At 27.8% G+C, this 11821-nt stretch overlaps 3 protein-coding genes across 4 annotated transcripts; 1 reads left to right on the forward strand and 2 right to left on the reverse strand.

Annotated features, from left to right (window-relative positions):
• Positions 1 to 797: 797 nt before the first annotated feature.
• On the reverse strand, positions 798 to 5976 carry LOC129608285 (pre-mRNA 3' end processing protein WDR33). Its single transcript, XM_055519689.1, has 8 exons — positions 5390 to 5976; positions 4985 to 5254; positions 4644 to 4795; positions 2953 to 3050; positions 2768 to 2894; positions 2466 to 2699; positions 2189 to 2400; positions 798 to 2126 (listed from the first exon to the last, which is right to left on the reverse strand). The coding sequence occupies exons 1-8, from the start codon at positions 5651 to 5653 to the stop codon at positions 964 to 966; spliced, it is 2520 nt and encodes an 839-aa protein (XP_055375664.1). The 5' UTR covers positions 5654 to 5976; the 3' UTR covers positions 798 to 963.
• An 881-nt stretch (positions 5977 to 6857) lies between these two features.
• Positions 6858 to 8018, forward strand: LOC129608265 (uncharacterized). Its single transcript, XM_055519659.1, has one exon. It carries the CDS (start codon positions 6920 to 6922, stop codon positions 7877 to 7879), a length of 960 nt encoding a protein of 319 aa, XP_055375634.1. The 5' UTR covers positions 6858 to 6919; the 3' UTR covers positions 7880 to 8018.
• LOC129608264 (N-alpha-acetyltransferase 35, NatC auxiliary subunit homolog) lies at positions 7958 to 10853 on the reverse strand. 2 transcript variants are annotated; one of them, XM_055519658.1, is made up of 9 exons: positions 10538 to 10853; positions 10340 to 10488; positions 9707 to 9851; positions 9472 to 9653; positions 9073 to 9411; positions 8841 to 9019; positions 8569 to 8782; positions 8260 to 8514; positions 7958 to 8201 (listed from the first exon to the last, which is right to left on the reverse strand). In XM_055519658.1, exons 1-9 carry the CDS (start codon positions 10758 to 10760, stop codon positions 8061 to 8063), a joined length of 1827 nt encoding a protein of 608 aa, XP_055375633.1. In that variant the 5' UTR covers positions 10761 to 10853; the 3' UTR covers positions 7958 to 8060. The 2 variants fall into 2 exon arrangements, with proteins under 2 accessions (XP_055375633.1, XP_055375632.1); XM_055519657.1 differs by having other exon boundaries at positions 9707 to 10277.
• Positions 10854 to 11821: the final 968 nt, after the last annotated feature.

Below are 11821 nucleotides of genomic sequence, written 5' to 3' on the forward strand. Positions count from 1 at the left end.
AAAATCTTGAATATACGATCAGTTGGAAATTTTTAAATTAAATTGTTTCTCCTATTTGGAGATAGAATTACTTATAGAAGAGGAAAAATTAAAGGGATTACTCCGTATTTGATGAAAGAAAAAATTATTTATAATTATTTACTTTCCTAAAAAAGAGTTTGACTTAATATTATTGGTGCAACTGAAATCGGAGAGTCGCATTGATTTACTATTTGGATATTTATAATTTTTTTAAAATTAAGAAATAAAATATCTTCAATCAATTATGCATACTTACCATAATGAAATTAATCTGCTTATTGATCCACTGCTCCGGTTCATTATTCAAATCTCTGTAAAGACTAGGAAAAAGTAATTAATCTTCTTAGAACCAGGAAATGTATTGTTTCAATTCCTGTTGAAAAACACTTCTGTAAATTGTTTTTTTGCTGTATTTGGAACGGTTTGGAAGGAATAATGGGATTTATTCTTTTTAATGTAAAATTAAGAATAAAATAATTACAATTGGTTGAGTTCGAAAAATAGTTACAACTTTTTTAAAGGTTTATAAAATTTTAATTTTTGATTAAATTAAGCATGTAAGCTTTAAGAAAAATAACATTTAAAACAACATCAGCATAAAAAAGATCTTCTAGTATCCATGAACGAGAAGAAATCAACAGAAAAACATATTCTAAAAAATTTGAATTTATTGCGATGAACCAAGAATGTTGGTTTGGGAACCAAAAAGAACACATCTTGAAATGTTTTTATTATATCATACTTCCAAATTCTTACTTAGTTTTTATTTACTTATATGTATAATATATTATTTATTTATGTTGGTAGGACTTATTTTTATGAATTTCTAGATAATACAATTTATTACGGATATTTCACCGCAATATCAATGATAATTTCTTTTATTTACAAAACTACAAAAGAAAAAAAGTATGTATGTGTATTTTTTTATTTTTTTTTAAATTAAAATCTTCTATTATTTCTATTATTCCGGTTTTGGTTGCGATTGCTATTCATTCTGCTTCCACTACCTCTTCGATCTCTATCGCGGCCATAATTACTATCATCATTACTATTACTATTAAAATTGTCAAATCGATCAGTTTTATCATTAATATCGCTAAATCTTGAAGGCCGGCCCCTGCCACCATTATTTCCATTGTTAGAATTAAAATTTCTATCAAAATTGTCCGAATTGCCAGTGAAATTCCCGCTTCCAAAATTTCCACCAGTATTACCAAATATGTTGTTTCCTTGTATAAATGATTGAAAACCATTGGGTTTTTGATCCCAAGGCGCACGCTCATCATCATCATCATCTTCATCATCAAAACGAAAATCTTTATCGCGGGGTGATATTTTGGATTTGAACTCTTCTGGTTCTGGTACCTTAATGTTCAGTAATGACGGTATAAATGGTTTTTGTTGCTGTTGTTGTTGCTGTTGTTGCTGCTGCTGCTGTTGAAGTAATTGCTGTTGTTGATACTGCTGTTGAATTTGCTGAAGCTGTAAAAGTTGCTGCGGCTGTAATCCTGTAATGTTTCTCAAATCGCTATCATGACCGTATACCATTTGTGCATTATGATTTCGTATTGGCACAGCATCACTAAAACGCGATTTTTTTCGCCGTGGTTCTGAAGTTGTATTTGAAACCTCTTCAGAATTTGTATTACGAACTTCTTCTACAGGTGGGAGTACATCTGCTAATTCTTCTATTTCACCAGAACTAATGTATCTATTTAGCGAATCAGGACCGGCTAATATTGCTGTTTGCAAATTACTACCCGGCAGAACTGGAACAACTTTTCCATATACTATTATAGCTGTTGGAGAAAGTTTTTCTAGTGGGACGGCACCAGGAGCTTTTTCAGCTAACTGTGTAATAACTTCTTTAATTTCTTTTGATGCATTTTCTTCATTGTCTTCTATTCTATTTCCTGTATCGTTCCATTGAGCTTGAAAGTTTCTTGGAATAGGTTTACTATAAGGTACTTTCTTTTCTTTTTTATCTTCTATAGCGCTTGTATCTAATTCAAGGCCTGGAATTGAACCCTTATCCGCTATTAAACTTTCAGTAAATTCAACTTTGTCTTCTGGTCCCATACCAGGAATTACAAGATTTTCGTCTAAAATTAAAGCGTAGAAAAATTAAAATTTGTTTCTTAAACTTTTGTTTTATTTTACTTACCTAAATCACATTCATCTAACCCAGCTAAACTAGCTGGTAATGTATTTAAGTTGTATTTATCTCTCATGAAATCGCCAGGTCTATTTCTTGTCCAAAATTTAATAGTGTGATCATTTGAACCAGAACATAAAATATGACCTAACGGATGCCAAGCTAATGTCCACACAATACTTTCATGTGCATTTTCAATATTACCAATTTCTTTGTCAGTCCTATTATTTAAAAATATTTTCGTTGTTATAAAAAATACAAAATTTCCAAATGATTTCTTTTTTACCCGACATTCCAGAATAAAATTGAACCATCAGAGCCACCTGAAGAAAATAGACCCTCATGAATTGGATGCCAACTAACTGAACTCGCCTCTTTTTTATGACCGCGAAAAACTTGTACTTCTTCTCTTAAATTTCTTAAATCAAATAGTTTCAATAAATGATCCCTTGATGCAGTTATTAACCAATTTCCATTATCATTCCATTTCAGATCCATTACAGTCGATTTATGAGCATGACTAAAAATAAAACAAAAAGAAAAGAAATATAGTTTGAATAATTTTCGGGGACATATTTTAAATTTTACAGGGTTGCCAAAGCACTTCCACTTTTTGGATCCCAAAGTTTTATTGGCTGTTGGTTGTCTTTGCTTCCAGAGACTATTAACGATTTTTGTGGATGCCAGTGAACGCATTTTACATCTGCACCATGGCCTTTAAATTTTTTGAAAGAATAACAAAAAAGTTTAAAGAAAAAATATTGTTTTTCTACCTCTTAATACTCTCTCCTCTTGACATCGTAAAAAATCCCAAACACGTAATGTACCGTCATCACTGCAACTTACAAATTTACAATCCGTTGGACTAAAACTGTAAAGAATTATTCAAATATGTACCTTGTTTTAAAAATGAATGAATGAGTTATTCAAAAACAAGGATAATTATTACAATTTTTATAATGATTCCCAAGCCAAGACTAAACAACAAAATGTAGTACATTAAGACCAAATAACTTCCCAAAATCGTTTTGGAATTAAAATTGAATTCAATGAGAATTGAAATATCAATTCTACAAATTTATAAAACCAATTTAGTAGGTTCTTACAATAAATTTATGGGAAATTTAAGAAACGTAATATAAAATTTATTTTTGTAATTTGTATTAAACTTATTTTATGTATTTACATTTTGCTCTAAAATAAAGACAAGGGTGTAGCTTTCGAATAACTTAATTTAATATTTTGTTGATCTTGGGTTTTAAGTGAAAATTTGTTACACATATTTCTGATTCATGTTTAAAAGGCAGTGTTAGAAATTCTGTTTTTTACAATTCAATTTATTTTAAAATTTATTTTAAATTAAAAAGATTTTATTTGTAATTAGTTTACATGCACAAAAATGTTGAATGTTGGAAAACCGAGAAAATTAATTAAAAGTCACGTAACCAGGCAGCTACATCTGTTTTTATTTTAAAAAGAAAATGAACGAAAAATTAAATATAAAAATAAAAAAAAAAATATTTTTTTTTTATTAAACCTTTTTTTGTCTGGGCTGTCGTCATCAAAAATGTTATTGATTATTTGAAGAATTTAAATATAAAAATATTTTTAAATAAAATGTTAATGAAGTACTTACTAGCTCATAATGACTTTAGGTAGAAATTAAAAAAAAATAATAATAATGAATCAAGTAAAACAACAATCAACCACATTGAATTTATTTTATTTTTTTTTCTTTTATTTTTAATATTTTACATAAAAACATGTTTTATAATTTTGTCCCTCATATGCTTGTCAAATGATCAATATTCCAAAAAGTGTACTCTTTTGTGAACTCTTTCAGGACCCACAAATAGTTGAAAAGTATTTTAATATTCTACAAATTTTCTTTACGAATTCGGGCAATAAATAATATTGTAAAGTAGGAAATGCGAAATGAAATACTTTATTTGAGTGAAAATAAGTGATTTTATTGAAAAATTATTTTTATGGTTGACAAAGTTTCAATATACATTATTTATTTTAACTTTAAAAATATCACAGTAAATATTTTACTTAGGAAATTGTATTTATTTGTTTTCATAATTTTATATATGTAAGTATAAACAAAAAATATTTTAAATCATAGAAATCTGAAAATCGAAGTTTTCAAAGATTTTTGGGCAGGGTTGAATTTTATTTTATTTATTTAAATCATATCAGACCAGGTTTAAAAATTGTTAAGGCAAAGAAATCATTTATTTATTTTATTTTATATCCTTAACAATTTCATTCTAAAATTTAAATACTATTTGAACGATTTTTTGTTTATTTTATTTTCGTCAAGGGCTTAATGTTTTATTTTGTATTTTATTTATTTTGTTATGAGAATTTCAAATATGTTTTAATTTTTATGCATTTTAAATAAATATAAATATAATAATATAATAATAACAATATATATTTAGATGTTTGTATGCTGTACCTTATTCCTCTAATAGGTTCCTTATGGGCTTGATACATTTTTACATTATTCATGTTTGACTGCCAATATTTTACATAACCAGCATGATCACCTGTAATCATCCAACTATCATTATGGGACCAAACCATCGTCCTTACAGGAACATCATGAGCCTTTATTTACAAACAAATAAATTAGAAAAACAAAAATAAAACATAAAAGTAAAGTTGTAGAATAAACTTACTATGTAAATACATATTTTTTAAAATAAGAAGACACTTTATTTAATTAAAATAGACAATGAGGAAATATATGTATATTTATTTATTGTAAAGTACATATATGCACATTTCTAAAGTTACCTGCAAAATTGTCTCGAAATTAAATGTAAGGCCATTCCACAAAGTAAATTCACCAGAGCTAGCCCCTGTCACTAAACGCCGTCCTTCTGGAGTCCAAGCTAATGTAAAAATTGGACATCGCATTTTGTTGGTGGCAGTTTTAACAAATTTTGTTGTTACTGAATTAGCAGGATTATCTAAATAACTAGGTGGTGGCAATAGTTCTGGAATATATATATTTTCTGGTTGCAATGCATGTCTATCACGATAATCTCTCTGCCATAATCGATTCTGTTAGTTTTGAATACATTTATTTTTAGAGAAAACATAAATTTTTTTTTTAATTTTAATTAATTAAATATTATTATAGTTATTGCAACGTGGTTATTAGTATTTAATATTCTATTTTGAAAATATAAGATTTACCTCTAATTCTTTAACAATAGATGCGTTATAATCTACAGTTTTTCGCATAACACTCTTTCTTAAACGTTTCCCATCGAAATCATCCACTGTAATACCACCAGGTCCTCTACCAAAGTTGAAAGGTTTAAAAAATGGGTGCCCTGGTTTGCCAGCACCAAAATGATGCCCACCATAATGATGATGATGAGATCTGAATGGCTTATCACTAATTGATATATTGTTGTTTTGGGAATTGAAATTTGACTGCTGTTGTGCAACTTCCATTTTATTGTACTTTTTGATTTCTTAAATCTGTAATTTCTACTTTTCTTTTTTTGGATAATTTAAATTACTTTGCAATTTGCAAGTTTTTGCAACGCCATTATACTTCTAATATATTGGAAAATATTTTTTTTCTTAACCCTTTTTTCTTTGAATTCTTATATTCTATTATTAAAATGTATTTTATTAGAAATTTAGCTTAATTTCACACTATATTTTATTTTAAAAGTTAATAAAATAATCCTTTTAATTTTCTTAAATTAGAACAGCAAAAATAACTTCTAAAAATTTTCTTTTTCGTTTGTTAGTGTTGCCATACTTTAAATAAGTGAAAACATGCAATCATCATTTGACTTGTCATTGTTAATTTCACTTGTTTATAATTTATTAGTTGCCATTTTTCATATTAATTTATTGAAAATGTTGTATGTACATAGTTAGGAATCAAATAACAAATTCTATAATCGTATCAAAGATTAAATAATTCTTTAATAATAAAATAAATTTAGCCCAAAAATAAATTTAGTGTTGAATTAAAGGCACACTCAGTCGCTATTCTTGCCAGAAAATGAAAGAGCTGAATTTTCTACACAAACATGCTTTCTTTTTCTTACATGGACTTTAATTATTTATGTCAACTGTCAATTGTCGCATGCCACATAAATTTCAAGGATGGGTTAAAATACATAATTTTACAAAATTTAATTAATTTTACAAAAAAAAAAATTCTAATATACAATTTTCGTATATATCTGTTTCTAAATTTACCCTGTTAGAAAAAGTTTTCAAGAAAACGTTTCAAGAGTTTATATTATTCGCCATGTTGATACGTTTATATCATACTTATATCATATTTCTAGCGCTTTTAACTATAAAAAAAAATTTAAAATTAGAATTTTTAATTAGATTTGTCGTTTCTTCCATACGAATTCTCATTTCTTCACTTAAATTTTACTAGGTACACTAAGCTTTGTTTTCCTCAGTGAATAAAGAAATTTTCCGTATTTTGCGGGAATAGGTTTATTTAAGGAAATTTTTACATTATTTCTTTTTTTTAAATTTTTTATACAAATTCTCTTTATTTACCTCAATTTCCTTTGCATACAATGACTATGGGGAGCTGGTCACCTAGACAAACAAAACTTGTTGACATGTTTTTGCGCAATTTTTGACATTACTTGAGTGAGCCAATGTTTTGTTTATTGGATTCGAGGAAGGCAATATATTTTTAACTTAATTTTGAAGAGTAAATTGTTTTTTTATTTTGAAATGAGTAAAACACGAGGATCAATTAAATCAGAAATAAAAAGTTTTACAGCTACAAAGTTAGAAGAGGAACCAGTGAAAGTTTTTTTAATACACAGGGATTTATTTGAAGGACCAGAAGATCTCGCTGAAATAGAATTTTTAAAATTGAGGAATCCTGGAACAGAAAAACTTTCATATTATGCATTAGATTCAGCTCATAAACAATTTTATCAATTAATGCAATTCAATCAGCCTAATCGAAGTTTTTTTATTGATGACTTTGTCAGCTCTGACGGGAAGGTTTATATTACGCAGCCTTTAGATATCAAGTTTTTATTCTTGTATTATATTCGAAAATACGCTAGTAATAAAGCTATTGCTATTGATCAAATCTACGATGCAGAAAGCAGTGTTACGGTTGAAATTTTATCAAAATACGCAAATAAAGAAGAATTAGAAAAAATTTGTGACATCAAGGAATATTCAAATGATTTATTTTTTGTTAAGTATAATCAAATCAAATCCTTGGCATGGTTATCGTTAGTGACTAAGAAAATTGTAGATAATTTAAAAAAAGCGAAAATAAATACAGGTGGAGCGGGAGCTCAATCAGCTAACTATGAAAAATCTAGCTTTTTGGATGAAAATGTAAGTGAAGATAAAATATTGACATATGCATGGGGCGTGATTGGAACATTTTTAACGGAAGATTTACATTTAGAACTAGCAAATTACATGAAAGTAACTATACCAGCACCGAAATCAGTTATAGAAGAACCCAAAAAACAAAGTGGAAAAAGGAAGCCTCTGGAAGAAGTTGATGATGAAATAAATAATAAAAAATTAAAAATGGAAGTAGTAATTTCCTCCCCAGAACAGAATACTCAGAAAGTTAAGGAAAAATTACCGACAATGAAAGAAAAGCAATTGGCTAAAGCAGCATCTGGAACAAAGAGTATAATGTCATTTTTCAAAAAGTAATTAATTTTACACATATTATGAAATTATAAGGCATTTAATTAATATGATAAAAATCAAACAATTATTTTAGAAGAAATTTTATATAAGTTATTTTTTATTTTTATTGCTATAATCAAAAAATTATATATTTCAGTTTAGTTAGTACTATACTTTTTTAAATTAAATATTAATTTTTTATAAATTAATTCAATTTGATAATTGGGAAGTATCTATGATGTGAAAAGTCAAAGTCTGGTTGAGATTTAGAATCTTTTTTATGTCCATTGGCAAGCAAACTGGTTACAACAAAATTAACCTTTGCAACTTGTATCAACTGAAGCATCTAAAAGTAGGAATATCAAAAAAATTTATAAAGCAGATATATAAAATGATAAAAATACTTCTTGGTCCGGATTTTGAATTGATTCTAAGCACTTTCTAGCCTGATGAAAATGATTTGTGGCAGCTTTATACAATTCGGTCGAGCTTAGTCTTAAAAGACAAGTTTTCATTTTGTAAAATTCACAATAGGGTATTGGTGGCGGACTTGTCAAATTTGCAAATGGTGCAAAACGATGACTAAATCGAATTGATTCGTTATCAAATTTGGACATAGGATGACGAATCCTCTCATCTTTGGTAAATCCTGCCATTGTCTTAAAATAGAGAAATGTTATGGGGGAATATACAGTTAAATAAATTTTTCTTACTTTGTAATAACCACCACATAAATTTTGCAAAGCGTGATTGTAATCGATTTCAACTTTAAAAGTTTTTTGCTGTTTCTTTTTCTTTGGCTTTGATTTTCTCTGTTTAGACCCTTTGTTATTTAATTGTTCTTGAAGATGCTCTTGTTCAGTTAAAATACAGTCAGCACGTGTTAAAGCCGAAATAATGAAACCAAAAAGAAATTCAAATAAATACCTGAAATAATTTAAAATGTTTAAATATTGTCTAAATTAATTTTTGATATGAATATTACCAAAAAATGTACAAATATTCGTGAACACTGTATAATTCTAATTCGAAACCTGACAGCAAATATAAAGACATTGCACGTAAACAGTGATATAATGTCCATGTACCAAAAAATGCAATGTGCTGACCCGCAGCTTCAGTTTTCGTAGCAAGTACATTTAAATAAGAGTCAACTCGTCCAGCCTAAAAAAAATTCTCTATTTACTTGTAAATAAAATTAAGCTGGAAAACTTTACTTCATCTTGTAAATTGGCGAATCCTTCCTGAATAAGTCTAGCTAATTTATCTCTTTGCCTCGCTCTATTATACCCACATATTTGCAAAAAGTACATAAAAGGATGCATATTACAGTAGCTGAAAAATGCATCAACGCAGCTTTTTGCTTGAGGATGTAGCGCAAGGGGATTTTTAGCCATAAGCACCGGTGGAGCTATAAAGTTTTTTACAGATTCTTTTAAACAATCTTCAAATGGTATTACACCTAAAATTTTCCTGTTATTTAAAAATAAAATTTGTAAAACACTGCGAGAAAGAAGACAGTGATCAGATCGTTTACTAAAATCTATGAAGAAATTCTAAAAGCAAATTCAAAAATTATTACATACTTCATTTTTGATATTTAAAAATTGAAATACCAAAGCAGAGTGGTAGTCTCTTAAATGAACAACCTTACACGCAAATTTTAGACGTTGAAATAATTCTTCAAGAAATTGATAACTAGATAAACGATCTTTAATTTCCGCACTTCTAGGAAATGTCGGAGGTAAATTTCTTTGATTAACTCTAGGTGAAAATCCCATTGGATTGGGAGCCTCCGCTAAAAGTACATTGAAAATTCAAAATAATATATGTTTAAAAATATTTTCTCACAATTTGGATCCGGTTGTGTTCCTTTGTCTACTGTTTTCTTAATATAGGGAAGTAAATCTAATCCTGCACTTAAATTTCTCTGTATTTCAGCTATTTCATTTTCAGTTGGAGCTGCATCCCTTCTCGGCCAAAACAAGTGTAATGACTGAAACAAATGACGCATAAGTCTTAAACGATTAATAATGGCTATTGTATCATCAGGTTGTGCTTCAATTTTTGATTTTTTAACAAGTTCTTCTTCAGCTTCTCTTATCATAGAAACTACTTTGGGGACTGATAGGTGATCACAAAAATTATAGCTTGATGCTCTAAATAATTGAAAATCTTCTTCTTCATTAACATTGCTTTCGAGAATGAAGTCTTTAATCGTATTTACAATGCGCCTAATAGCTGTACAAAATGTTTTCAATGATTTGTCTTCTATTGAGTCTGGTGAATGCAAATATAAACATGTGAATAGTATTTGATCTAAAGAATGACCTTCTAGCCACGCCACCAAACAAGCATACAATGAGTCAAAAAGCCCAATAAGCTCACTATTATCAAGATCTGATAACTTTAAAATACCAGCCTTAAATTATTTTCAATAAATTTTTAAATATCAATAAGAATATAATTATTCCAAAAATTTACTTGAACAGCCGTTTCGAAAGTATGTGGCGGAGGTTCATTTTTACTAAAGCCCATTCCAACATCCATTTTCGGATCCATCATTTCAATAGCAGACATAGCCTCAAACAATCCAAATACTTCATCGTGAACTAATTCACCAAGAGAAAGTTCTAAAAAATCACGTTTTAATAAAACTCTAAATTAAATATTTAAAATTACCGGCACAGGCATTAAAAAAATCATCTGTAATTCTTTTCCATTCATATTCTGGGTAGAATTTTCCTCCAGGATTTGAATCTACTTCGTCTTGATCTTGATCTTGTTTTTCTTCCTCTTTTTCTTGGTCGTAGTTCTGGTCGTCAGGTGGCGATTCGTTCCTTTCAATTAATTTAATATCATGTTCGTGATCCGACAAATATTGCGGCTCCCCAACATTTTCCATTATATATTAAAATATACTAAAATAATTCTAATTTTTATTTCCTATAAAAATATTCACAAATAAATTTTCACGACTAAAATTTTCTTAAAATGACAACCCACATGACAACTGACATCCCTTATGGGTATAGTTTATAAATTGGTGACAACTGTCATATTTAAGTATGTCAGTGACACTTTGACTCCTACCTCATCTGAGAATGAATAATACCAAGCGGAAAATATTATAACCAAATATTAACGATAAAACGGCAGTTTTTTTTATATAAGTAATTTATAATAATTTTTTATAGACGTTCGCTCTGCTCAAAAGCTTTTTGTGCAAGGGGAATGAAGCGTATGTTATAATGTTATAATATATAAATAATATATTACAGAACCATCTTTTTTCAAAAGATTTCTTTTTCGAGTTAAGAAAAAAACGAAATCTGGCGTATTAGGACTATCAAGATTTTCATATATTTTTCAGACTTTGTTCATAAATATATAAATTTCACTTTCTTATAATGTTCCTTTAAAAACTCAATTTCTCATTTCAATGCTAATTTTTGTAGAAAATAAAATGTAATATGTTTATAAATTCTATATTATAAAGGATAAATTATGGTAAATAAAAGAAATAAGTTAAATATTAATTTTTCAAATTTAAAACGATTGCATAAAGTAGTTCTCTTTAAAATCTATAGTCATTTTTATCATTTTTTTAAGTAGAAACTACAGAGAATTTATCATACGCTTTAGGTTTGAAATCTAACCCTAATTTTGGCTATTTATAATTAGTAAGCTCAAATACAATTTTTTTTATAACGTTATAATTACGACGTTCAAGGAGGTGCGCATTTAAGCAGTTGTAATTATTTTCGGCTTTTATCAATAACTAAAAAACATATTTGTAAATTATAATTTAGTTGTTAATTTTTTTTACTTAGATTTGTAAAAGATGTGAACGCAGTAAAATATTCGGGCCTGACAAATTAAGTGTATGGAAAAAAGGCGGTATTTTTTTGACATTTTAATCAGTGACGTTTGTATTTTGATTTTAAAAACAAATATAACATTGAA

Source organism: Condylostylus longicornis, unplaced genomic scaffold (genome assembly GCF_029603195.1).
Source record: "Condylostylus longicornis isolate FDR11 unplaced genomic scaffold, ASM2960319v2 ptg000031l, whole genome shotgun sequence".
Lineage (NCBI taxonomy): Eukaryota > Metazoa > Arthropoda > Insecta > Diptera > Dolichopodidae > Condylostylus > Condylostylus longicornis.